Genomic DNA, 27,520 nt, shown 5'->3' with positions numbered 1-27,520 from the left:
GCCCCTGCTGCTCTCAAGGCACAGGTAAGCAGCCACCGGGGCTCATCCGGTACTGTGGAGAAGGGAGGGGAGAGCCAGTGGGTCCCCCCTCTCCAAAATATAGTCCGGCCCCCCACAAGTCTGAGGGACAGTGGACCGGCCCCCTGCGGAAAAAGTTTGCTGACCCCTGCCCTAGCCCCTCTTTAAAACCACATCCATTTTTTATCTGTTTTCCTCGTCTCCCTTAGCACTTGACCACTTTTGTCTTGGATCGGAAAGAGGCCATGATCACGGTGGATGACGGCATAAGGAAACTGAAGCTGCTGGATGCCAAAGGCAAAGTGTGGACACAAGATATGATTCTCCAAGTGGATGACAAAGCTGTCAGCCTGGTGGACTTGGAATCAAAGGTACCGTGAAAAGCCTTTTAAGCATTGTGCCTTCGTATTTTCAAAGTTGCTGGGGAAGAGAGAAATTGTCTTGGGGCTAGGGGGAAACTGCTTTCTTTTTCAGGGTTTTGTATCATTTTTTAATAACTGCTTTACGATCCTCTCTGTGTGAGCAATAGTTCGTAAGTCACGGAGCTTCTCGAGCTTCCACGCAATTGAGTTCTTTGATTCAGTGGCTTTGAGTAATAATTTGAAGATTTGCCATCAAATCTTCCTTTGCAGAATGAGCTGGAGAATTTTCCCCTGAGCACAATCCAACACTGCCATGCTGTGATGAGCTCCTGCAGCTACGACTCCATCCTTGCCTTAGTTTGCAAAGAACCAGCCCAAAGCAAAGCAGATCTCCACCTTTTCCAGTGCGATGAAGTTAAGGTAAGGCAAAAGACAGAAACTGAGGCTGCTTGGCCTTTTAACTTTGGTTTGCTTAGGGCTTAGCCACACCCACCTTTCCTCTGCTCTTTCGTTCATTCTCTGTTTGCCCGATAGATTTTATTAAGGTTTGAAAGAAAATATACAAAGGTTAATATCGGATATCCAATGTCTTTGTATCACAGATAAAAGAAACCAATCTAAATAGAAACAGAAACCAAAAGGAGGGGTGGCGAGAAAAAGGAAAGGAAAAAAGAGAACTTCTGATTCTTCATCTGTCAGCTATATATAGAAAATTACTCAGAGCATCCACTCCAAGATCACACCTAACGATTCTACTCTCTATAAACCAATATTTTATCCAGTCCTCAAACCCAGATATCATAAGTTCATGTTCGTTTTCATGCAACGAGTCTGGGGAGAGGTCTTTGGGAAGGCTGCAATCGGCCCCTGAGCCTCGGGTTGGATCCTGCTGGATCAGTCTTGCTGGATCAGACCCCAAGGCCCATCTAGTCCAACATCCTGTTCTCACAGTGGCCAACCGGATACCTATGGGAAGCCCACAAGTACAGCTGTTTATTGCTGATGCAAAGTGAAATACTTTTAATCTTGTGACTTGGGTTTTCTGATTTGATTTTTGAACTGCCTCGAGAAGGGTGATGGTTGTTGTTTTGCTCTGAAAGGTGGTGTAAAGTAGTACGTTGATTACCTAATTTATTATTTAACTAAGGCCCATCTAGGACAGCATTCTGTTTCCAGCAGGCATCAACCTCCGTTGCCCTCCAGATGTTGGGCCACAGCTCCCATCAGCCCCAAGCAGCATGGCCAGTGAACAGGGGCGATGAGATTTGTAGTCCAGCAACACCTGGAAGGCACCAGTTTTCTTAGCTATGCAACAAACCATGGTTTTTCAGACTGAGATTGAGTCCAAACAGGGCCAGAGTGTGAACTGACCTTTAGCTAAGCCGCTCAGTCCACCTGCAGGCAGAGCTCATTTTCCTGCCGCAGTAATGTTTTCACCTGCTTTGCCCTTAGGGTATCCATGTAAATTGCTTGGATAGTTTACTCTGCCACACTGAATCAACTGGACGTATATTGGAGGTGACATTCTGTTTTCTCCTGAATAAGATGCTTTTGCAAAATACTGAAGGGAGATGTCTTGTTTGGGGATGGAATGCTTGTTCTGCAGCCTTCGTCCGTAGCTGCATTTCTATTTTATTTTTTAATTTCTTGTGAACAAACTTGATCCAAGTGTCCCCAAACTCAAAGGAACGTTGGTGAATGTTGGCAGCCACTGAAGTGTGTTTGTCAGCATTTACTGGTGAGCACCCCAAAACTGGGGAACAGATGGTGACTGTCAAACATTCCCCAGTGTACGTCTTGAGCGGTTGGATATTCGCAGAAGATTTCCACAGCTGTCAACATCCATTAAATTTGGGTCACTCCCTGTACTAGACAGATTAAAATATATAACTCATTTCCTTTAAGCCTTAGTGTTGTATCCAGCTAAATTCTACTCACAGGAGACTCAGTGAAATTAAGAAAATAAGAAGAGCTCGTTAGATCGTACTAATAACCCATAAAGTCCATCATCTTGGTCTTGTGTAGTGGCCAACCAGGAAGTCCATGAGCAGGACCTGATGAATTAATCCTAAATCGCTCATCTCCCATCAATTTCAGTAGGTCTACTTTGAGTAAGGCTAGTACTGGAACATATTCACAGGAACTTCATTTGCTATTCCAGCCCCTGCTCTTTATATTCTCTTTCTATATATCGCAAAGTATGGCCTGTTGAAGATCTGATGCTTTTGGAACTGTTCCAGTGATAGTAACAGGACGATGTCTGGTTGGCCCATGTGGCTGCCTAGCAGAATCTGTTTTCCCAGGACAATGGAAGTGGGCTCCAGGAATATGTCAGAGCTGCAGTGTTTTAGGAGATCGTAATCGTGAGTGTAAGCAGGCAACTTCCGAACTATCCACCAAAGCAGTAATTGTAGCCGTTTAAATTTGTTTCCTGCCCCTTAGCTTCCTTGCGAACTCAAGAATAGCCTTTCTGGTTTTATCAAAGGTCATCTCTGTGGTTATAAACAATAAACAAAACACCAAAAGGTGCACAACCAAATTGCACAATTTCCACATAAATCTTTAGATCCAAAATAAAGATCCAAAAAACGAACAGCAACAATGCCCTCCAGGCAATACCGGGTTTTAAACATTGCAATATATCACCAGATAAACATCATGATGTACTGATATCTCACGATGTCTGAAATAAGGAGGGAGCTATGTAGAGGCACTGGCTGGTTTCATTGTGATTTTTGCATAGCACACGCACCATGATACGCGATATATTGATAGGTCACAATTCCCGAAACCGATATCACGATGCAGACTTCAAACTAGTTTTGGACGATACATGGCCGAGCCCTACTCATGAACAGTTCACGTCAGACAATCTGACAGGCTCAGTCAGTACCTCTGCAGTGAATTAATGCCCAAGAATTCCTGAGTCGGCTGGCTGATGTACTTCGAAAACGACTGCCAGAGCCCGTTACGAGGAAATCAGGGAGACAATGATCAGAGCCTTCTTTCAGAGTCTTGCTTTGACAGGGCAGCAGAGACTGATCAGCCCTGAGCTAAAAGTGACTTTTAAGACCGTGACACTCCTGCCTGACTGGATGAGAATGTGATAGTTTTGGCTTGCAAAGAGAAGTGCAAAGAGCACTGACTAATATTGGCAAACTTTACCCTTGTACGGTTTTTAAAGAGCAGCTGTTCTGTATTTACTTGGAAGTGGAAGATTTGCTGTGTGCCGAATACCCTTTTTAATTTTTAATTTTTTTTGCTGGTCTGCCAGTAACCTCGAAGCAGAGTCTGGCTTGCTGCCAGTCAACATCCCTCAAGATTATTGACTCCCACCTATTACGGCTGTCCTGAGGTGGTTGGCATGTGAGCAGATTTAAGCTGCAAACAGCAATCAGTATCTCATAGGTGCAATCGAGCTCTGTAATGAGGTTGGCACCAGTCTGTTTTAGGAGACAATGGAGGAGTGCACCTTTGGAGGTGAAGCTGGAATGGCTGGAGAGTTACAGCACCTGCTGTGGCTGTAGAGACCAATTTGAGAGGGAGGAGAAACACAAAAAGCCACAGAATGGTAGATTTGGAAGGGAACCCATGTAGTCAGCCCTTTGTAATGCAGGAACCACAGCCTCTGAGTAAAGTGAAGTCGAATGGCAATATAATCAGGACGGACTGAGAAATATCATTCGCTGGAGGTATTTGCTCTGCCACAGAGGGAAGCAGGATTATGTACTAGATATGTCCTCAGTTAGATCTACCAGGGCTCGTACATCCTCACAACACCCTTCAGGGATGTGGTAGAGCCTGTTTGGCTTAAGGCACGGATGGGGAATTGTCAGGGAACTGCCATCAGAGCTGGAGGCGGAGAGAAGGATCCAGAGGGATGCCGGAGAGGGTCCCAGTAGGGAGAGAGGCAGCCCATCCGCTGGGGAAGGAAATCAGCATAACACCAGTGGAGAAGGGGGGCAGATGGGGGAATCGGAGAGGTGGCTCCAGGACTCCTCGCCAGAGACCAGCGGAGAGAGTACGGGTACTCCGCTGCCCACACCCTCCCTGTGCAGAAGACTTCCGCGCAGGGAGAGTAGGAGGAGACTGGGCGTCAAACAGCTTTTATGCTGGAAAAGGTTCAAGAAACGCCCACTGACGGATTCTGCCAGTGACTGAGGCAGTCATGAAGCTTGAGGCTGTCCAGACAGAAAGGGTTCAACCAGGTAACCTAGCCAGGAGTGGCGGCAACTTACGCACGAGCAACCCCTAGAACCATTACAGGAATCTTGTCAGAATCTCCGTTACGACCGAGCTGATAAAGCTCATCTTCCTCCGGTCGATTCCTCCAGAATCACCTCCGATGTGATTGATGACCTGAGCCTCTGATAAAGCTCCAGGCACATCCCATTCAGGAGAGTATCAAAACAGCAGAAGTGATGAGATTTATGGCTACATTGCTATGCTTTATTTTCTAGCTACGCAGACAGAAAAGTAATACATCCTCTCTCTGTGAGAGCAGAGAGCAGCCGAAAAAAACAAAGGAACAGGAAACCAGTAACTTCACATCCGTCTCCTGTCTTCCGTGAGACTTCCAACAGCCTGGAATGTCTCTGGAATGTAAATAGAGTCTTGTGACTCCAAAGCACTGCACGGTGGCAAACAGAAACTAACAAATCTGTCATGTGTTCAGCTACAGGTCTCATCACCACCAACCATTGGCTATGCTAGATGGAGCTGATGGAGAGTTATGTCTCTCCAGGTGTTGATGGACTCAAAAGGTCCCCATCCCTGATAGAGATTACATACTTACAGTGTGTTTGATAGCCTGTGAATTTCCAACACCCCAAAGTGATGGCTGAATCAAACTTGGCAGTGATCCTGGGATGAGGCTTCAGCATTCCCCATAGCCCCTTCCTTCTTACAGGGACTAGCAGAACTTGGATATATGGCGCAAACCACATTCTAGATGTGTTTAATTTGTGTGATCTATGCATCTGCCCTGAGACCTGCGGGTATAGGGCTGTATGCAAATTTAATAAAATAACCACTTGCTGCTGAATTTGGGTTGCTCTGTGGGCAGAATTTTGCTTTGCTCAGCATCTTCTTAACACAGCCCTGCTTTTAAGATCATACGCTATTCGGTATCGAATTTTCTGTTTTCACCTGTTGAACTGCTTCTGCCCAGGCAAACTTGATCCACGAAGACATTGAAAGTGCAATCAGCGACAGCAAAGGGGGGAAGCCAAAGAGGAGACTCGAAACACTCAGGTAAAGCTTACGTTTTGATTTGCCAATGGTATCCGATATTGCTCCATCAGTGAACTCAAGTGTGGAGTGAACTCAAAATACAGCAGAAACAAGAGAAGAGGGGGAACTTCTCAGTGTGCTTGCAGCATCCTTGGGGCTTAGTCCAAGGCAAACTTCCTGAAAGGAGGTAGACAGGAACTCTGCACAAATATATATATATATATATATATATATATATATATATATATATATATACAGTGGTGCCCCGCAAGACGAATGCCTCGCAAGACGGAAAACCCGCTAGACGAAAGGGTTTTCCGTTTTGGAGGTGCTTCGCAAGACGAATTTGCTATGGGCTTGCTTCGCAAGACGAAAATGTCCTGCGATTCCTGGGGTTTTTTTTCCGCTCCACACCCCCTTTTTCTAAGGCACTAAGCTGCTAATTGCCTTTTAGCAGCTAATCCGCTAATCCCTTAAGCCTTTAATAGCCGCTAATAGCCGCTAAACCGCTAATAGCGCTAATACGCTAATGGGCTTGCTTCGCAAGACGAAAAAACCGCTAGACGAAGAGACTCGCGGAACGGATTCTTTTCGACTTGCGAGGCACCACTGTATGTATATATATATATATATATATAATCTATATATATATATGGGGTTATTATGTGCTCCGCATGGGTAATTCCACTGCTACTGCAGGGATTTTTATTTCCTCTTCTCCCTTCTGAGCCCTAGAAATCTGCCCCAGGGGGTCCTTCAGCCCAGGAGCATAGCTAGCCGCTCCGGCATCTGGAGTGGCAGGGGTGGGGTGAGCCACCCACGGGGACAGGGCAGCGATCCGCCCACGGAGGCAGCGTGGTGATCCGTACACGTCAATCTGCCCAGGGGGATAGCATGGTCATCTGTACACGGAGGCTGCCTGGCAGACACAAGCCCCACGCTGCCGTTTTGGACAGCGTGGGGCCCTGAGTCACCACGTCACTCCCAGGAGAGACGTGTGGCTCGGGCAAGCTGCAAGCCAGGCCTGTGGTAAGTGCTGCCCCCTCGGTGTGCCATTTTGTCACCCCTCCCCCAGGATGAAATATGGGGCAGATTGCACCCCCCTTCCTATGCCCCTGCTTCAGCCCACCAGAACTGATTATGAAATTTCAGGGGGTGTAGGGCTAGAAGGGACAGGTGAGGAAGAAAAGTTCTGTTGTGTGCACAGATATCTGTGTTGGTTATGGCCCACAGTGTAGTAAGGTAAAGGGATCACTGACCATTAGGTCCAGTTGTGACCGACTCTGGGGTTGCAGCGCTCATCTCGCTTTATTGGCCAAGGGAGCCAGCGTACAGCTTCCGGGTCATGTGGCCAGCATGACTAAGCCACTTCTGGAGCACAGAAACGTCGTTTACCTTCCCACCGGAGCGGTACCTATTTATCTACTTGCACTTTGACATGCTTTCAAACTGCTAGGTTGGCAGGAGCAGGGACCGAGCAATGGGAGCTCACCCCGTCACGGGGATTCGAACTGCCAACCTTCTGATCAGCAAGTCCTAGGCTCTATGGTTTAACCCACAGCGCCACCAGCGTAAAAATGCTTAAATTCTTTAACAAAAAGAGCTAAACACTTTCACTTACGTTGTCTTACCTGTTCAGCAGTGCCCTGCTTTTGCTTCTTACAGATTATGATACTCAGGAACAGAAATGTGTGAGATTAAGCAGTAGTATTTTGTTGCGGGACTCACACGTGTAGAAATGTTTGCAACCTTGAGCATTCCCTGGGTTTTTTGGGGATGGCCCACTTCCTCGTGGGCACTTAGTCTTTTTCCACAATAGCTTCATACGCCTTTAAAAAAACATCACACCCTGCCTGCAAATTGGGAGGGGGGGCATTTCCCCCACCTATTAGTGAAATCTCTTCTGTTATAGATGCTGACAAATTATCTTAGGTTCTCTGGAAAAGTGTGTCAGCTCTTGCTCAGAAATACATACGTTTATTTTAGCGGTGTGTTATTTTGCTTTTAGACTTTCCCCTGCTGTACAAAGATGATGCTATTACTTTGGTTTCAATATGCACGATATTCAGCCTCATTGAAGGGCTCCTCCTTAGATTCAGATGTATAATTTATTGATGTTGCTTTGTGCTGCTTGCTAGGGAGAGCTAGAGATGGCATGCAGCTGAGAGTTCAGAGCACAAGAATGCTCTCTCTCTCCCTGCTATTCTAATAAACCATGGGGGAAAGAGATTTCATTTTCTCAGCATTTCACTTTTGATTTGCCGTGTCTCCCAATTAGGATGCTTTCCAAAGTTGACGGTGCCATTCCTCCGCCTCCGAGAGCACCAGCTCCTGTCCCCCCAGGTACTGTCACTCAGGTGGACGTCAGAAGCCGGGTAGCAGCCTGGTCCGCTTGGGCAGCTGAACAAGGAGACTGTGAGTGTTGCGGAAACCGTGAGATAACCTTGCAAGGCAGAGAGACCGGCAACGTTCTGTGCCAAGCCTGTCGGTTGCATGCCCTTGGGCTGTGCATGGCCTGTTGACCTTGCCTGTGACAAACCTCCTCTCAGGGTATAGGCAAGGCTGTCTGAACTCCACACACAAAACCGCCACATTAGATTGGAGGACTTATCAGGAAGAGCTAAATTCTGCTTTGTATTGTTTATTCTGGGTTCTTTAATTTTTTTTAGGGGGCGGGATTTTACATTACAGTGTTTTGCACATGTACCAGGGAAGAAGCTCTGTTGAACATTGATTTCTGTGTAAAAATGCATACAGCTGCTTAGCTGTGATTTTTCTTGCCATGGAGTAGGGCAGTTAGCTAACCTGAGCGGTAAAGTCCCAATCTCTGAAAATCTTATCCAATCACTCAGTTGGCTCCTAAGATTTCAACAACCACAGTTCATTGTCCAAAGCAGGAACAATCTCACAGATGATCCAAGTCACTACTGGTTGCTTCTCTTAGGCAACATCCACAGCAGACATTTAAAGCACTATGATGCTGCTTTAGTAGGAATAGGAGCAGTAATTGTTGTTGTTGTATGTATATGCCTCCCATTTAACTGGGTTGCTCCAGGTACTCTGGGTGGCTTCCAGCAAAATAAACAACAACAACAAATCATCAAACATTAAGAGCTTCCTTATACAGGACTGCCTTCAGATGTCTTCTAAAAGTCATATAGTTAGACAGTCATGGCTTCGCCCAAAGTATTCTGAGAGCTGCATGTTAAGAGGGCTGAGAGTTGTTCAGAGATCCTTATTTCTCTTAAGAGCTATAATCCCTATAACAGTTTGACAATCATTCCCTCTTGACAAGGAAGCCTGGAATCTGTAGCCCTGTGAGGAGAATAGGGATCTCCTAACAACTCCCCTCACCATTAGCAAACTACTGTTTCTTGAGGGGAAGCCATGATGTGGTATCATAATGTTTTAAAAATTTGCTGTGAATGCAGCCTTCCTTTCCTATCATGACTCATTCCACAACCACAACATGTGACACACATCGTTTGTGATGGACTAAGAAATAGTCCTTCTGTTTCAGGTATTGTGGGCTGCATATTGTGGGTCTCAAGTCATTGGACTTTGAAAACACTCTAGGTTCCTGTCCAAGTTGAGTGGATCAATTGGTATGTTTCTTTCCTTAGTTGAGAAATCTAGACAGTACCATGAGCATGAAGAAACATCAGAAATGATGGCAGCCAAGATCGACAGAGATGTTGTAAGTGAAAGAAGTGTGTGTGTGTGTGTGTTCTCACCATGTTGTCCAAATCTGGTGAGATGCTGGATGTTAGCTACTTTGTGAGGTGGGAAGACAGTTAATGGGTGCAAGGCCTCTTTGCTTCATTATGCTACATTTCCAAAGGATCTAACCCACTTTGAATTCCTGCCTCAAATCTTAGTTGTAAATGGAGTTGAATAGCCACCTGCTTTCTCCTTTTCATTTTTACCATTCCTGGCTAGTTATTAAATCTCTACCTCAACCATTCTCTCAAAAGAGCCCAGGGCAGCACACAACAAAAACAGCAAAACAATATTTATTTGTTTGACACCAAACAGTTATTTTAAATATTTATAAATACATTGTATTCATATATTTTATAAAATCAATCTAATATAAATTTAATATTTATGAATAAATTTTAATAAATAAAATATGTATGAATGTATCCATTTTTAAACAATTTGAAACATCTGGAAACATTTCAGCAGTCACACGCAGATGGTAATTTCAAGATTGCCACAAATAGCATCTTCCGGCCATCAAATGCCTGCGTATTTAAAAAAAATCCTCCTCTGCAGGGTGGGCGTTCCATGAATGCATGCTGCTGCCGAGAAGGCCCTTTCATGGGTGTCGGCACCCACCAAGTGACCCCCAGTGACAGCTGTGGAGCTAACCTTTCTTCCCTCCCTTGCTCAGAACGAGCCCTTTGAAGGTTCTCAGCCTTTCAAGTGACGTCGTTGTTCTTCTGAGGGAGATGGCACACCTGCATGGCCAAGTCAACCAGCGCAGAGACCTTTCTATGCTTCTTCTCTGTGCCATCTTTAGGCCTGCAGTCATTCCCCATCCCTTTTCATTCCAACAGAGCCCTGGCCAGCAGCGGGAGATGGGTTGCCCTTCCACATGATCTTGAGGCTCAAGAGACCCAGACAGCATTTTGTTTTTGTTTCATTTCTGTTAGCCATATTTTCAACAGTAGGCACATGAAGTATGAGGGGAAAGCTCCTATCTGTGGCCCTGAAGTGGGTGCGTGCCACAGAGTCCTGATGGACTGGTGCTTCCTGCCACAAGCCCAGTGCATGTTTGAGGAAAGGAGCCTGTCTTTCACATTTTAATTTTTGCATGTTTACTAGAGCATCTTGCTGCCTAAAAGGTGAAGGAGCGGTACCTTGGAGCTGGTTGCCTAGCAACCACGAGGCATTTGTCTTTCACTCTTTCAGATCTAGAAAATGACTGGATTGGACTTTCAGCAGAGGCCAGGAAGAGTGTGACAAAGGGCATGAAGAGACTATTCCAGAGATACCGGGTAGCAAGGACAAGATACACATAGGCCTTAGACCAGCCTTTCTCAACCTGTGGGTCCCCAGATGTTGTTGAACTACAACTCCCATCACCCCCTAGCTAGCAAGGCCAGAGCTCAGGGATGATGGGAGTTGTAGTCCAACAACATCTGGGGACCCACAGGTTGAGAACTGCAGCCTTAGACCAACCTTGGGTTCCCCAGCTGTTGTTGGACTACAGCCACCATCTTCCCTAGCCCAGTTGTCAGGGCTGATGTGAGTTGTGGTTCAAGGACATCTGGGACCCCAGCATTGATGAAGGCTACCTGGGATCTAACATCAGGGCCTGCTTTCCAGCTCTGGATGCCACAAGTCCATGAACCACCCTGAGATTTTTCAGATGACAAACAGTATACAAACCTAATAAATAAAATTTACGAAGTTTGGAGCACCTGCTCTTGGGCTCTCCTGTGCTGCACAGGACTGCTCTGTGTTGTGCATACGGTTTGTGCAGAGCAAATATAAGAAAAGCCTTGCTGGATCAGGCCCATCCTGTCAGTGGTCAGCCAAAAGTCTGTGGGAAGCACTCTGCCCACCTGGGTTCACCAGCAGCTGGTTTTCAGAGGCACACTGACTGTCTTGATCTGCAGGCCCAAGGGAGGGCCTGCGAGGGTGGTTTGATGCAGGGCTGCCAAAGGAAGACGCTAAAAATATCAGAACGGCCAGTTCTATTCTTTATTAAAGAAAGGTGTAATCTCACACCCTTCAGAGCCCCGCTGCCTTTACAGACTCAGGGTCAAATCAGCAAGCAGTCATCACAACTTGTCCACACCAGGGAAAGCATTTAGGCAATAACAACAATTTATTATTTATATGTCACTCATCTGACTGGGTTGCCCCCAGCCACCCTGGGCGGCTTCCAACAAATTAAAACACAGCAAGACATCAAACATCAAAAACTTGCCTATACAGGGCTGCCTTCAGAAAGCCAGATAGTTGTTTATTTCCTTGGCATTCTGCCTGGTTCCCTGTAATAGGGTTGCCATATTTCAAAAAGTGGAAATCCAGACACAAAAGTTGTTGAGCATATTTGTTGCCATACGCCCAGACATTTATACTGATTTCAGGAAATTCCACCCAGATTCCGACAGGTGGATCCCAGATATGTCCAGGAAATTCTGAACGTACGGCAGCCCTACCTGTAACCTCGTTTCTTGCAGTGAGGGAGCCACCAGAAGGCCCTCAGAGCTAGGTCTTAGTGTCCGGGCTGAAAATTGTGTAGAAATTTTGTAGTTATACAAAGGCAAGCTACCTCATCTGGATTCATTGGCCCAATTAACTCACCCCTAGCTTGGAAGCCCCTTCCCAACTCCCTTCCAACTCCTAGATAAGGAGGTAGCTGACAGGCAGTCAGTGTGAAAAGTCTCCTCTCTCTCAACTAGTTAATTGTCGCAAACCCACAGATAAACATAGCATCACAGCAAGCCAATTGGCATACAGTCATACCTCTTGTTACATTCAGTTCAGGTTACGTTCTTACAGGATACGTCCCGCGGTGACCTGGAAGTAACGGAATGGGTTACTTTTGGGTTTCGCCACTCGCGCATGCACACTCAAAATGACGTCATGCACAGAAGCGGCGAATTGCGACACACGCACATGTATATTAAAGCAAGTATATTAAGATATGTGGGCTGATTCTTGCAGTGCCTAACAATTGATCCCGGAGTTATATTGGTGGGTCAAGATGCCATTTACAGGCCTTCTGGAACATCGCCACCGTTTGTTTCTGGCAGTGGAGGTGGAATATGACCATCGTGGCTTCCTTGAATTTGTCTTACCCTCTTTTAAAACCATCCAAGTTGGCGGCCGTCTCATGAACTGAGACTGTGCCTCGGGACGTACGCCAATTTTGCAATGCGCATTGCAAAGGAAGACTGGTAGTTGTGGAAAAGCTAGTTTGCTGTCAGTGCAGAGTCAAGGTCTGCAGAGAACCACAGGACTTCCCAGAATACAGCCCAGATACTCTCTTTTTTATCACATAGTACATCCGTGGTGGCATCAGTGGTGGTTGGCCCCCTTGGAACTGGCAGGGCAGAAATCAGGGGAGGCCCATGGAGGCAGAACCTATGGCAGGCATAACCAGAGGCAATGACTTGTGGAACCAACTAATTATTGTTAATTTCTCTCTGCTGAATTCTGCAGAAGTGCAACTGAGACTAAGGAAGAGGAAGCAGAGAGGCATTGCCCCCCCCCCCCGGCTGCTTGTAAATACGGAGGCAGGCAGGGACATTTGTCCTAATGGTCTAGGGTGGTGTGTGTGGTTATATTTTCATTCCCCCCCTCCCATGTTTTATCTTCACTGCTGTCCCAGCTTAGGGACACCCACTGAGCTTAAGGGCTGAGCAGGGATTTGAACCCGGGTCTCCACAGTCTGGCCTGCCACTCTCACTCAGGGGTAGCAAAGCCTTCCAGATGGTTTCTTGAATCCAACTCCCTTCGCCCTCTGCCACCACGGCCAATAATCAAGGTTGGATGGGAGTTGTCGTCCAACATCTGGGGGGCTCTCCATGGACTACCCCTTCTCTAACCATTATACTATACTGCCTCACAAGCAGAGGGTGGGTGTTTGTGGAGCAGGCTTGAGACTTGAGTCCTGTTTTCAGGTCCTGTACAAAGCCTGACCCTGGCGAAAGCAGTCTAAATACCTGTGAAGTACATGCATCAGAGAAGTCTTTGGCTGCACTGGGTTATTAGCTCAGTCAGTAGAGCTTGAGACTCTTTACTCTCAGGGTTGTGGGTTCAAGCCCCATATTGGGCAAAAAGATTCTGACATGGCAGGGGGTTGGACTAGATGACCCTCGTCGTCCTTTCTAAATTTCTATGCACCATACCTTTGCTTTGCCTCTCAAGCTGAGCACTAAAAATATTTGTGGCTGAATCAGTTTCTTTTGCCCCGGAATGCAAGAACCCTGGCTGTCGAAACAGTAATAGTTTTATAGCTTTATAATAGCTGGGCATTTGAAGACTTCATTGGCCAGGATGAGGCGGGGCGAGTGATTAGCTGTCTATACCACCCCAGGCAGGCCGATATTTCAGCAGTTTTGCCTGTGTGTGGGAGAACATGCAGAAGGAATTAAGTCTTCAGCCCTGGGACTTAATCATCTCAAATCTTACTTAGTAAGAGTCTTTGTTGGCGATGGCTTCCTAAGGAAAATATAGGCCTGAGCTGTATAGAAATGTCAGGCGTATTAATTTTAGCATGTGTCGCTTCCTGTGGATTGAATGTTCTCTTCATCCCCGCTGCGGGTTCTAATTCTGCTCAGTGACTAACTGCGCTGCACTTTGGGTGGAGTCCCTGGCATTTCTGATCTCCTCCTCCTCCTTGCCTTTTCCTCCTCTTTCCCTTAGCAAATTCTGAACCATATTTTGGACGACATTGAATATTTCGTTACCAAGCTTCAGAAAGCGGCAGAAGCATTTGCAGAGCTTTCGAAGAGGAAGAAAACCAAGAAGAATAAGAAGAAAGGGCCTGGGGGTAAGGGGTTCCTTTCGCCTGAATGGCTTTCCAAGAGCCCCCCTTGTATCCAGCTTCAGGGATGAGAGACCTGTCACATTTTCAGTGCTGTCAGATTAGGCACTTGCATAATCCCTGAGCTGGCTGGGGCAGATGGGAGCTGGGAGTCCCACGACATCTGGAGGGCACAGGGTTGGCTACCGTTGCCATGAAGTGACGCCTGATTAGAGCCTGGGATTTGGACAAACAACAACAACATTCATAGGCTGGTTGGATGCAGAGGAATGGTGGGAGGAACTAACCAGGGAACCCACAAGGAAAAAGGCTCAGAACCCAGGGAATGGTGGTGGGATGACAATCAGTGGTCAGAGGGAGAAGATTGGGAGGAGGAGAGGTTGGAAGCTGGAGAGGCAACAGGGCTTAGTGAGCTGGGAGAATCTGTGGCAGAGAGAAGTCCGGAAGCAGAGGCAGAAGCAGGAGAGGATGGAGGCCAAGAGGCAGTGATGAGTTGGGCTGCTGAAGAAGCCAGAGTCTCTGCCCTGGTCTCCCAGAACTCAGAGAGGCGTGAAGTGGGAGGAGCAAAGGCAGACTTACAAGCACAGTCTCAGAATGCTTTGGGGAAAACCCTGGAGAGGAGGGGACTTAGGCAGAGGTGGAAGGCCGGGACCTCTAGTCTCTGCAACTGACCAGACCTACTGAAGAGTTGCTGTTCTCATTTGGCTTGACTCCCCTGTGCAGATCCTGTTTTTTCTAATAAAAGGAAAACTTACCTCTGTGTGATTTACTGCTGACTGGCTCCGGACGCTTGAGGACTATGTAAGCTCTCATGGAGAGAGCCACTGAGATCTTATGATGAAGGGTGGTATATAAAGTAATCATCACCGTCACCGTACCATCATCATCATCATCATCTTGTAGGCAGTTGTGCAATTCAGTAATTTAAAACTACGGACTTAATGGCCTTGGAGGGAACCAAGGTAAGGGGTGGTGGACTACAGCTCCCATCATCCTTGGCCATTGGTCATGCTGGCTGGGGCTGATGTGTGTTGGAGTCCAACTTAACACTGCAGGGGGAGTGCTGAGCTAGGACCACTCTCCCTGATGCGCTTCTGCTGCTGCTACCACTACTGTGTATCTTCAGAGGCACCTCATTCTGCTTTCACATGTTGTGGATGCCTCCCAAGAAATTCTGCCAGGTGATTTTCTTTTGTCCTTTGTTCCCCAGAGGGTGTCTTAACTCTCCGCTCCAAACCTCCACCTCAAGACGAATTTGTTGACTGTTTGCAAAAATTTAAACACGGCTTCAACCTTCTGGTAAGTGGCTGTGTGCAAAATACTCGCAAAACGTAAGAGCCCTGCTGCATTGGGAGGGACAGCCCTTCTTGTCCAACATCCCATTCTCACAGTGGCCAAGCAGATACCTGTGGGAAGTAGGAGCGCAACAGAACTCGTAATCCCCAGCAACTGGTATTCAGAGGCATACAACCAACAACAGTGGAAGTGGAGCATAGCTGCCTGAAAATAAAAAAGGACATCTCTATGCAAGGATCAAAGAGAGAAGGAGGGACCTTGCATGCCCAAGGCATTTTACACATCATCCAGAGACATTGTGGACTGTGATTAAATAAAAAGCTATAGGTTTGATGCTCTGCCTTGACAGGCAGTGTCAAAGAGCTTTCCTGCTAGCTGACAGTGTTTTAACTAGCAACTAAATATTGCCCTGGACCTTCTAAACAAAGCCTGCATGTTTCAGTACTAAGATTTGTCGTTTCCCATGAACTGCCTTTAAAATAGTTATTTCTCTTTCTCTTCCTTTTCTTTTGTCCTGCAGGCTAAATTAAAGTCACACATCCAGAATCCCAGCGCATCTGAATTGATTCATTTTCTGTTTACCCCTTTAAATATGGTAAGATTATTTCTAGATATAAAATGTCACGGCGTTTCATTAAATCATAGACTTTATGATCGGAAAGGACCACAAGGGTCATCTAGCCTGGAATCTTTTGCCCAATGTGGGGCTCGATCCCACAGCCCTGAGATTCAGAGTCTTGTGTTCTGCTGACTGAGCTATCCCAGCTTATAGCTCCTGATCCCTTCGAAATTAATCAAATGGGAAATGGACAATGGAGATGATGTATGCCACGAAAACGAAAAGCATTGTCTACACTAAAAAAATAACTTTTTGGTGGAACCCAGTTTGTACTCTTGCATTTGTGGAAGAGCTTTGGATTGTGGGGACACTTCTGCTAACTGGAGAAGAAGAAAGACAACCCCCCCCCCATTTCTTCTGTAAGAGCAAACGTTATCTAGTCTAGCATCCTGTTCTCATATTGGCCAGGGGAAGCCCTGCAAGCAGGAACTTGAGCACAACAGCAACTCTCTACACTTGTGATTTGCAACTGGTTTTAAGAGGCAGACTATCTTTGACAATGGGGACAGTTCATAGCCATTGTTACCTAGTAGCAATTGATGTAGGCTTGCTCCCTCAAGCCCCCTTCTACCTGTTCTGGAGGGTATTGGGGAGGGGCACTGCAGATAGAAGAGGAATTGGGAAATATCCTGTCCCTTCTAATCCCATTAGTAGAGGTATTCCCTGCATCAAAAACTTCCTGCAACTGTGCCGGTTGGATTCAGAACAGATTGCTGTTTCACCGACATCTTGTCCGATCAATTGCAAAGGCTCCGTTCGGCCAAGTGTAGGTTAAAAATGCTGAAAAGAAATTGGAACTGGGTCCCAAACGCTTGAATAGTTTCAGTTGCAAAGCATGTGCCTGTGCAACTCATTGAAAATTCCCTTTAAAATACATAAAAGCAGCAGCTGAGAAAGGACTCCAGCCTCATTTGCATGCATGTTAAAGGAGAATGCCGCGTTTTCCCTTTTTACACTTGAACCCAGTTACAAAACACAGGGTGAGAGTCTTCCCTGGCAATGCTTCCTCAAACGCCAGGCTCAATAACATCCATGATCACTCCTACCATATCAACAATAAGCCTGCTTTCAATTCTCTTTGTCGTAGGTGGTGCAGGCAACGGGAGGGCCTCAGCTCGCTAGCACAGTCCTCAGCCCCCTCTTAACAAAAGACACAATAGACTTCCTGCGTTACACCGTCACAAGTGACGAAGGACAGCTATGGGTGTCTCTAGGTGACACGTGGACCAAAGCCAGGTAAAAGGAAATTAACATGTTTGGCTTGTTTATCTACCAATATGAGCTATGTTATGCTTCACGGGCATCATCCGGTTTTTTTCTCTGAGCCCAGCTTTGGCCGGAGAGGGCAGGATACAAATATATATATATATATTACTAATTTATTATTATTATTCTGTGCACACTGGTGTGAATGCTGAGAACATAGGAGGCTGTCTAGTGACAGAGTCAGACCACTGGCCCACCTAGCTCAGCGTTGTCTGCACTGATTGACAGCAGCTCTTCAGGATTTCAGACAGGGAATTTCTCCCAGTCCTACCTGGAGAAGCCAGGGGTTCAAGCTGAAATCTTCTGCATGCTAAGCAGATGTTCTACGCCCTGAACTACGGCCCTCCCCCAGTTGTTTTGCCGTGGGATCAGGGTTCTGAAAACATCATCATCATCATCATTTTTTATTTGTATGCCGCCTTTCCACAGTTAAAAAACAATGCTTAAGGCGGCTTACAGCATAACAAGATTTACATACAGTGGTACCTCGGGTTACATACGCTTCAGGTTACAGACTCCGCTAACCCAGAAATATTACCTTGGGTTAAGAACTTGGCTTCAGGATGAGAACAGGAATCGTGCTCCAGCGGCGCGGCAGCAGCAGGAGGTCCCATTAACTAAAGTGGTGCTTCAGGTTAAAAACAGTTTCAGGTTAAGTACGCACTTCCGGAACGAATTAAGTACTTAACCTGAGGTACCACTGTAATTACAAAAGTCATAAACAATAAATAAACCACATCAAAAAAATACACACAACCAAATGGGAAACAGTTTCCACATAAATCAAAATCTAAAACTAAGAATACAGCATTAATATCAAAGTTTAAAATGGTAAAAATAGCAGCAATTTAAACAAAAACAAAACAAAACGGAGCCCTCTCTGCCCAGCAGCAGCAGCAGCAGCAGCAGCAGTCCTTTATGGAGCCCATCAGGCCCCGCCCTGGGCCAGGTGGTGAGTGGCAGGATTGGGGCCCTCAGGCGCTGAGCAGGGGAGTCCTCCTGGGTGGTAGCCTCAGCAGCCGCAGTTCTTATAGGCCTGACATGGCTCACTGGTCAGAAATCTGAGAAACTGCCCCAAATGGGGCTTTCAGGTCCCACCACAACATAGATTTGCCTTACAAATCCCCCGGTTTGTGTGAAGAACACATGCCATGCCATGGAAAAAGCTGCGCTTGGTGAGGTGGAGTCTCAGAGCGAGCCTTGGGAGGGCTGGCATGTGACTTCCTATACAGTGGTACCTCTGGTTAAGAACCAGATCCGTTCTTAACCTGAAACTGTTCTTAACCTGAGGTACCACTTTAGCTAATGGGGCCACCGCATGATTTCTGTTCTCATCCTGAGGTAAAGTTCTTAACCCGAGGTACTACTTCCGGGTTAGTGGAGTCTGTAACCTGAAGCGTTTGTAACCCAAGGTACTACTGTTTTGATAAGGTCATCTTTAGATGGGCATTCATAGAGTGGGGTGATGGTGCAGGCGATGGAAAGATTAGAGACAGGGGTGTTGTCTGAAGCCCACCTCCAGTTAACCTGGAAGTTATCCTCACACCAAATCAAAAGAGCTTAGATCATTTTAACAATGCTATTCAGGGACTCGTGGAAAATTACCCATTCTATTCAGTCCAAAGTCTCGTGAAAATCACCCACTCTCTGCCCCTTGCTCTATCCTAGCTCGGAGCTATGCGGTAGCTGTGACACTTGCCAGCAGATATGACTATTATTTTTCAAAATACCCTCCTCTCTCCTTACCTTCCCACCATGCCTATAAGTAAGCAAAAACTACATTGGTGTCCTATTAATTCTGCCTGCTCTTAGGACTGGTTCAATGGCATTTCTTACCTTCATCCATTTTCAACAACACCCATAAATAAGAGATGGCCTCCAAAAAAGGAGAAAAGGGAAACCATAAAGTGTCTTTCAGGGAACTGTATGTGAAAAGGCAGTAATTCAGACCACAGGGCGATGCTTTCTATGCATGGTGCATAGGCATCTATAACCCTGCGAGGAAAATCCTGCTTCTGGTGTAGTAACATCACGTAGTGAGAGCCAGCTGATCTCAGCGGAATATCTTCACTGATTCCAGAAATCCCGTTCTAGTTAGAAGCTGCCAGCAGCGATACGCTGTGGGAAACACAAGTGTTGAAAAAGTGACAGCATTGTGGTTTCCTAGCTTTGTCTGAATAGTTTTTTTTAATAGTAATAATAATAATAAACATACATTTACATAGGTGCATAGTTCAGCATATAACACAATATTGCAATAAAGCAAAAAATAAATAGAAATGATCTGGTTGTATACTGTCCCTGTATTTGGCATACTGGAATACAGTGGTACCTCGGGTTAAGTACTTAATTCTTTCCGGAGGTCCGTTCTTAACTGAAACTGTTCTTAACCTGAGGTACCACTTTAGCTAATGGGGCCTCCCGCTGCTGCTGCCGCGCCGCCGGAGCACAATTTCTGTTCTCATCCTGAAGCAAAGTCCTTAACCTGAAGCACTATTTCTGGGTTAGCAGAGTCTGTAACCTGGAGCATATGTAACCTGAAGCGTATGTAACCCGAGGTACCATTGTATAATAAACATAGCGCATCATTCTGAGAATCTTAGTTGCACATTAGTTGCTCTATAATAAACAGCGCTGTGATCTCTGGATGAAGGGTGGTGTAGAAATTTTAATAATAATAATAATAAGTTTTTTAAATCTCAGGGTGGTGTTTTTTTTTAAAAAAAATAACTACTCTTGAGACTAGTAGCTGTTCTCCCCCAACCCCTCCCTTGCTTTAGAAAAGCTTATTTTTTGCAGGAGAGAGTAGAACACAATCACAGAAGACAAGCCGGCTGGATCAGGCCAATGGCCCATCTAGTCCTGGATTTCCATGAGAACAGGACCTGAGCACAAGAGTACGCTCTCCCCTCCCCTCCCCTCCCCCCTCCCCCCCCCCTTTCTCTTCCTTTCCCTTCCAGCAACTGGTTGTAAGAAGCATTACTGCATCCAACTGTGTAGAGGCAGAGCACAGCTATCGTGGCTCGTAACCCTTGATAGTATTATCCTTCATGAATTTGTCCAGTCCTCTTTTAAAGAGCCACCCAATAGGTTGAGAGTCGCTTCCCAATCTTCCTGCAATAATTCAGATAATTTAGTATAGGGTTACCAGACATCCCCGGAGACAGTCCTTGGATTTGCAGATCTGTCCCCGGAGAATTGCCGTCCCCGGAATGTCCCCAGATTTGCAAATCTGTCCCTGGGAAACGTGGCAGCGGCAGCAGCCCAGAGCCAGCCTGGTAGTGCAGTTGGCTCTGGCCGGTTTCAGGAGCTGCTCGCCAGCCAGAGCCAACTGCGCTACCAGGCTGGCTCTGGGCTGCTGACTGCCGCTGCCGCCGCCATTGCCAAAGGGGAACCGGGGACATTTGGCTGTACAGATCTCCTGCTCCTTCCCCCTTTGTTGTGACTGATCAGGGGAGGCTCGGGAGTCATGGGCGGGTGGCCGTTGCCCAGTTTTTTTAAAACTCTGCGCATTTATGTTTCAAGGGTGCGAAAGAAGGGCTTTGCACCTTTATACAATGTGCATGTGTGCTTGGGCCCAGGGTCTTTTGCTTTTGCTTCACCATCTCCACTACTGACTCCCTGTTGCTACTCAGGCTTCATTGAAAAAAATCTGATAACCATAATTTAGTAGTAATATTTGGGGAGTTGTTTCATAGTGGGCAACCTAGTCATGTCTTCAAACCTGTTCCTCCTTGAATGCAGAGCAGAGTGGCCCAAGGAGCAGTTCATCCCACCCTACGTGCCGCGGTTCCGGAACGGATGGGAGCCCCCTCTTCTGAGCTTCATGGGATCCCCAAAGGAACAAGAGCTCAACCAGCTGGCTGAGTCGGTGGCAAACGTAGCTGAGCACCAGCGGAAGCAAGAGTTGAAAAGGTTATCAACTGAGGTAGGGAAGAGGGCCGCCGCCGACTGCTAAGCCCAGGTGGAGGGTTTGTGCGCATCAGGCCAGCGGGAAACAGGCAGGCGATGTGATCCACACAGCTCTTCTACGATGGTTGTTTACAAGTGTCAGGAGTTCAGCCTACACTTGAGTAGGACCCTGGCAGAGACACATGCCCAACTGGCATATTCTCTCACTCCTTGTCTTTCGTTCGGGAGCTTCATGAGGTTTCTTCTGCCCAAACAAAAGACCAGGAGGGAGAGAACATGCCAGTCAGGCATGTGTCTCTGCCAGGGTCCTACTCGAGTGTAGGCTCCAGAACGGAACTCCAGAACTTCCCACTCTGTGGAGTCAGAACACATACCACCATGTGATATACAAAAATCCCATGACTGCAATCATAGTTCAGGAATTCTAACATCAAGCACTGCCATCCTTTCTTCTCTTTGGCATCTATTTCTTCCTCCTTTCAACCCCTTGGCTGCTAACTCCTGTGGGGAAAGAGGCAGCCATTGCAAATGCAGGCAAGCTAATGGATCCAAGACTAGGTACCTGTGAAGCATCTTAAAGATGGATATTGACTGGGGGCCATAGCCAAGGTGGGGCCAGTGGGTGCATTTTTTAAAAACTGATTTTTTAAAATAGCAGCAGCTGGTGCCCCCTCCCCCTCTGCCCCACAGCAGCAATGCTCAACACCAGTGCCAGATTTACTCTCTTGGGGCCCCCAAAAGAGAGTACCATATAGCATATATTCAACACAAAAAACCAGCGACAATTGGACAGCTGGACATATAAAGGGCCCCGTTACCTTCAGTAGCTTAGGGCCTCATCAAACCTAAATCTGGCCCTGCTCAACACTCCCATCTGTCTGAACCTCACAGTTCTGCCCATCCATGTTTCCTGCTGATGGGTTTTTTTAAAAAGTCTCTCTCTCTTGTACTTACGTGAACCTGCCAATATCTTAGATTTTTGCTCTGGTGGAAGGGAGCATGGCAGGATGCCTAGAGGGGAAGGAGTAACTTAAGGATGTTATTATTTATTTAAGAACAACGTTCTTTATAAGCGCATGAAAGCTTCTGAATGTAAAAAAAACACAAACCTGTGCTTTTTTAGGTTATTTACTTTGGATGTTAACAGTTCATGGACACTAAGGTACGCCTAGGCATTTGGGTTGGGTGAGAAGGCAGTAACCAGATAGTTATGAAGAACTCTGTGCTATTCTGTTCACTTATTAGCAGCACCTGCTAGCAAGGGATCCTGACTGCAGCCTGGCTTCCATTTATTTTTAAGGGCAGAAATCACAAAGCTCTTTAATTCCCGCCATAAAATGTAAGTCAGACATGTTTGGCATTGCTAGCGTAGATGAGGTATACAGATAACCAGCAGGTGGTGAAAATGTCATGAGGCTCAGTGCATCTTTGCGTTCTCCCTTCAAAGAATAAAATATAGTGACCTCGCATTTCACACTAAACCATGATTTAGTGTGACATGCTGGAAACAAGCCCGAGTTTTTCTAAAGTTGACATGCCTCTGCCACCTATATAGATTGGAGGGTGCCTTTGAGAGCATATAGCCTCCATTTCACTGGATCCCAATGGTTCTGATTAAGAACAAATTCTGATATGTTTCAAAACAAGCCGACTTCAAACCATGGGTTAGGAAGGTGGCTTCTGAAACCAGCCAGAGTTTATTATAAACCACAATGCCTGCTTTGCATGCAATGGCATGCCAGGATTCTGCAAAAAAACCATAACAACTAACCACTTTCAAAGTTGTCGTCCAATGGTGAAAGAGGAGAGGGGCGGGAGAATGTGCAAATCACACTAAACCGTGGTTTAGCTTGACATGTAAATGTGACCATTACCAGTATGTCCAGAAAACAATACCGTGGTGCCCCGCAAGACGAATGCCTCGCAAGACGGAAAACCCGCTAGGCGAAAGGGTTTTCCGTTTTGGAGGTGCTTCGCAGGACGAATTTCTCTATGGGCTTGCTTCACAAGACGAAAATGTCTTGCGATTCCTGGGGGTTTTTTTTTTGCTCCCCACCCCCTTTTTCTAAGGCACTAAGCTGCTAATAGCCTTTTAGCAGCTAATCCGCTAATCCCTTAAGCCTTTAATAGCCGCTAATAGCCGCTAAACCGCTAATAGCGCTAATCCGCTAATTCACTAATCCGCTAATGGGCTTGCTTCGCAAGACGAAAAAACCGCTAGACGAAGAGACTCACGGAACGGATTCTTTTCGTCTTGCGAGGCACCACTATAGTAGTGCAAGAGGAACAGAAGACAGTCCTTGATTCCCAGTAAGACAAGAGCAGAAAATTGCCAGGTTTCACAGTATCCAAGTGAAATCTGTGAAGGAATGACATTGGCTTATGGTGTCTTCATCTAGGTGCACGTTAAGAGACCTTCCAAAACTCCTAAGTGAGCATGCAAACTCTGCTCATCTTCCAAGCCCTGAATTTGGGCTAACAGATTGCAACCTTTTACTTTGATGGAAAGGTGTGGAAAAGATTGACACAGAAACTTCAGCTACCGTTTCCTTTTCAGACTGGAGTCGCATGCCCCCAGTGAGCCAGTGGCATGAAAAACTTCTGTGTCCCCTAAGCTCAGAGCTCACCCCCACAAGATTGTCTTTTTCCTGCAGGGCATCCTTTTTTTTTAATACAGAAAAATGCACCCCAGTGCGAGTTAACAGCATACTTGTGGCTGCCATGGTTACAGTGCCTAACCCGGAGAAGTAAGCTTTGATCTGACGTCTAGGAAAGTACATCAGAAATTCTGATTCCTGAAAATTATTCCTAGCTTAAGCTGCGGAGACATCTGCTGGCATTCCCCCCCCCCCCAAAAAAAGCCCCTGCTACTTTGAATAGGTTTCCTGCTTGTGCATAATTACTGTAATGAACTACAAGGTGGTGTCAGTTGTTTCCATTGCAATTATTAAGAGACATTTTGTGCTTTTGCAGCACACTGGAGTCATACCAGGGACTGCAATTCACCTCCCTGGTGATACCTGCCAGGTGGTAGCTGGTGGATCTTAGCAACTTCAGTGCTCTCAAGTACATTGTGTAGCATCTGTTGTCGGATGTTGCAGCAGCTGGTATCCATATTGCAGATCCAGGAAGCATCCACATAGCTCAGTGCTGTGTCCCAGGCTCAGTCCCTGACAGTCCCAGTTAATAGGCTCAGGTAGTGAATCTGGGTTAGGCTTCTGCCTGAGTTTCTGGAGAGCCACTGACAGTCAGGTTGGGGAGGGGCCATAGCCTGGGGGTAGAGCATCTGCTTTGTATGCAGGTTTCCTCGCAGGTATCTCTGGGTTGTGATGGGAGAGGCTCCCTGTTCTTCGTCCACTGTCAGAGGCATGCTGGTTTGGACCTTTAAAGCCCTATGCGGCCTAGGACCCACGTACCTGCAGGACCGCCTCTCCTGGTATGCCCCGCAGAGGACCTTAAGGTCCACAAATAACAACATTTTGGAGGTCCCAAGCCTCAAGGAGGTTAGATTGGTTTCCACTAGGGCAAGGGCCTTTTCAGCACTGGCCTCGATGTGGTGGAACGCTCTGTCACAAGAGACCAGGGCCCTGTGGGATTTGACATCTTTCTCCAGGGCCTGTAAGACAGAGCTGTTCTGCCTGGCCTTTGGTTTGGGCTCGGTCTGACCCTTATGGTCTTGATTTATCAGCTACTTTAAAATGAGGCTGCATTTTAAATTGCATTTTAATCTATATTTTAAATTGGTTTCCCCCCCTCTCCCCCCCTAATATGTTTTTACTGTGATTTTATTGGTGTTAGCCGCCCTGAGCCCAGCTCTGACCGGGGAGAGTGGGGTATAAATAATAGTAATAATAATAATAATAATAATAATAATAATAATAATAATAATAATAATATACTTCTGTATATCAGCTGCTGGGAATCACAGGAGAGGAGAGTGCTGTTGTCTCAGGTCCAGCTTGCAAGCTTCCCACAGGCACCTGGTGGGCCAACATGAGAACAAGATGCTGGGCATGATGGGTGATGGGCCAGTCTCTCCTGAAGTTCTCATGGAAACCTGGAAAGCTGCTGCCAGTCAGTGTAGACAGTACTAAGCTAGATGGGCAAATGATCTGACTCAATGTTTCTGTGTCGGTGTAGACCAGGCATAGGCAAACTCGGCCCTCCAGGTGTTTTGGGACTACAGTTCCCATCATCCCTGACCACTGGTCCTGTTAGCTAGGGATGATGGGAGTTGGAGTCCCCAAACACCTGGAGGGCTGAGTTTGCCTATGCCTGGTGTAGACAATACATACTGGGATACAGGGACCAGAGTAGGAGGCAGCTTTCTGTGCCCAGCACTCTGAAACAGACTTCTCATACCTGGTACCTTCCAGATATTTTGGACTACAGCTCCCATCAGCCCCAGCCAGCATAGCCATGAGGCTGATGGGAGTTGTAGTCTGCAATATCTGGAAGGCACCAGATTGGGGAAGACGGCAGCAGTATGTTCTCTACTAAGCTTCTGTTGTCTTCTGGGCTGCGATCAACTAGAGAAAATAGTGGAAGTGGAAGCTCTGAGCTGATATGAGTCACGAAGGAATTGTGTGCCGTGTATGAAGAGAGGCTTCCTTCAAACCTCTGCCTCACGTTCTTGGAAGCAAGGCACAGGGCGAACCGTCTCCTGTCTCCCAATATTAGAAGCAAGGCGTGGCAAAAGTGTTCTGGAGCTGATGACTTCTGTGCGTTGCAGGCTTGTGAACCTGCCGGCATGAACCCAAGGCGGCTTTGCCCTGCCAGGTTTTCCATCGTTGCGTGAATTAGCCTTTAAGACAATTAAGACAGCGAGAGTGGTGTGAGTGCACAGAGAAGCTGTGCATTATGTGCAATGGAAAGTCAGCTGTGGACTTCCTGTGACTGACAAGCGTTCCTTGTTTTCTCTCTTTCAGCATTCCAGTATCTCAGATTATCCTCCGTCTGAAGGGTACGCATTCAGTAACACAGCTTACAAGCGAGGGCCCTTGCCGGACCAGGGGGCAGCTGTAGCCGCTTTTAAGCAAACTGTTAGCCGACATGTAGATAGGTAACATTTCAGTGGATGTCATGTGCACAGCTGTGGAGAACTGTCCCAACCCGTTGCTTTTAGGGTGGAGGGTGCCTTCCTCTTCTACTTCTCTCCATTGGTTCTAGAAGTAGACAACCCTCTCTCTTTTACTCTAATATCTAAAACCTCTTTTACTCTGCTTTCACTCTGCTTTTTCTGAGGGGCCTCTGACAAATTATGTCCTAATTCACTACTATCAATGTTTGCTTTCAAAAAAGAGATGAAAAATTGAGTCGTGTGCTCTGAATTGGAGCCTGGAATGCTATTACACTTCCAAACAACCCATTCCCTTGTTGTCTGTGGCCAAGGTCAACAGTGGCACGTCCATTTTTTTAAAAAATGTGATCTTGCTGTAAAGGTAAAGGTGCCCCTGCCCGTACGGGCCAGTCTTGCCAGACTCTAGGGTTGTGCGCCCATCTCACTCAAGAGGCCGGGGGCCAGCGCTGTCTGGAGACACTTCCGGGTCACGTGGCCAGCGTGACATCGCTGCTCTGGCGAGCCAGAGCCGCACACGGAAACACCGTTTACCTTCCCGCTAGTAAGCGGTCCCTATTTATCTACTTGCACCCGGGAGTGCTTTCGAACTGCTAGGTTGGCAGGCGCTGGGACCAAACGGCGGGAGCGCACCCCACCGCGGGGATTCGAACCGCCGACCTTTCGATCGGCAAGCCCTAGGCGCTGAGGCTTTTACCCACAGCGCCACCCGCGTCCCGCGTAGCCTTCAGCAAAATAAATACAGGAGAGAGATGTTCCCTGCAGTTGCTTGGGGTCTGGTTACGTGGACTGACTCCCACACTGCCAAGTCAATGGGAGAAGGGGCTCATAGCCTATGGGTGGAAGTCTCTGAATTCTGGACTGGCTCATGAATCCCTAACCATTTTCACTGGTTATGAAGCTTGGGTGTTACCTGTTTGTGCTCCCCATCTTAAGCACACGTCACCTGGTCCAAGTAGCTTCAAAGTGTTGGTGTTGACCTTTAAAGCCCTAAACGGCCTCGGCCCAGTATACCTGAAGGAGCGTCTTCACCCCCATCGTTCTGCCCAAACACTAAGGTCCGGCGCCGAGGGCCTTCTGGTGGTTCCCTCATTGTGAGAAGCCAAGTTACAGGGAACCAGGCAGAGGGCCTTCTCGGTAGTGGCACCCGCCCTGTGGAACACCCTCCCACCAGATGTCAAAGCGATAAACAACTACCTGACATTCAGAAGACATCTTAAGGCAGCCCT

At 46.9% G+C, this 27,520-nt stretch overlaps 1 protein-coding gene across 8 annotated transcripts in view; it reads left to right on the top strand.

Moving 5' to 3' along the window:
• EPS8 (EGFR pathway substrate 8, signaling adaptor) overlaps positions 1–27,520 on the top strand; it is a 148,898-nt gene that overhangs the window by 97,799 nt on the left and 23,579 nt on the right. For 5 of the 8 annotated variants that reach the window (XR_014502608.1, XR_014502609.1, XR_014502611.1 and 2 more), the window contains exons 5-15: positions 228–389; positions 651–800; positions 5,551–5,633; positions 7,891–8,027; positions 9,236–9,309; positions 14,001–14,127; positions 15,332–15,420; positions 15,938–16,012; positions 17,124–17,272; positions 21,047–21,230; positions 26,143–26,177. Coding sequence is in view for 4 of the 8 variants with exons in the window: in XM_083401969.1 (XP_083258095.1) it covers positions 228–389; positions 651–800; positions 5,551–5,633; positions 7,891–8,027; positions 9,236–9,309; positions 14,001–14,127; positions 15,332–15,420; positions 15,938–16,012; positions 17,124–17,272; positions 21,047–21,230; positions 26,143–26,177 (1,265 nt within the window). In the remaining 4 variants the exon portion in view is untranslated. Of the gene's footprint in view, positions 1–227; positions 390–650; positions 801–5,550; positions 5,634–7,890; positions 8,028–9,235; positions 9,310–14,000; positions 14,128–15,331; positions 15,421–15,937; positions 16,013–17,123; positions 17,273–21,046; positions 21,231–26,142; positions 26,277–27,520 lie in introns of all 8 variants that reach the window. The other 3 variants (XR_014502610.1, XM_083401967.1, XM_083401968.1) reach the window with 1 other exon arrangement.

The sequence above is a fragment of the Podarcis tiliguerta genome, assembly GCF_965153285.1.
Source record: "Podarcis tiliguerta genome assembly, chromosome: 10".
Classification (NCBI taxonomy): domain Eukaryota; kingdom Metazoa; phylum Chordata; class Lepidosauria; order Squamata; family Lacertidae; genus Podarcis; species Podarcis tiliguerta.
The sequence above is the reverse complement of the archived record's forward strand: the minus strand, read 5'-3'. Positions and strand labels throughout refer to the sequence as shown.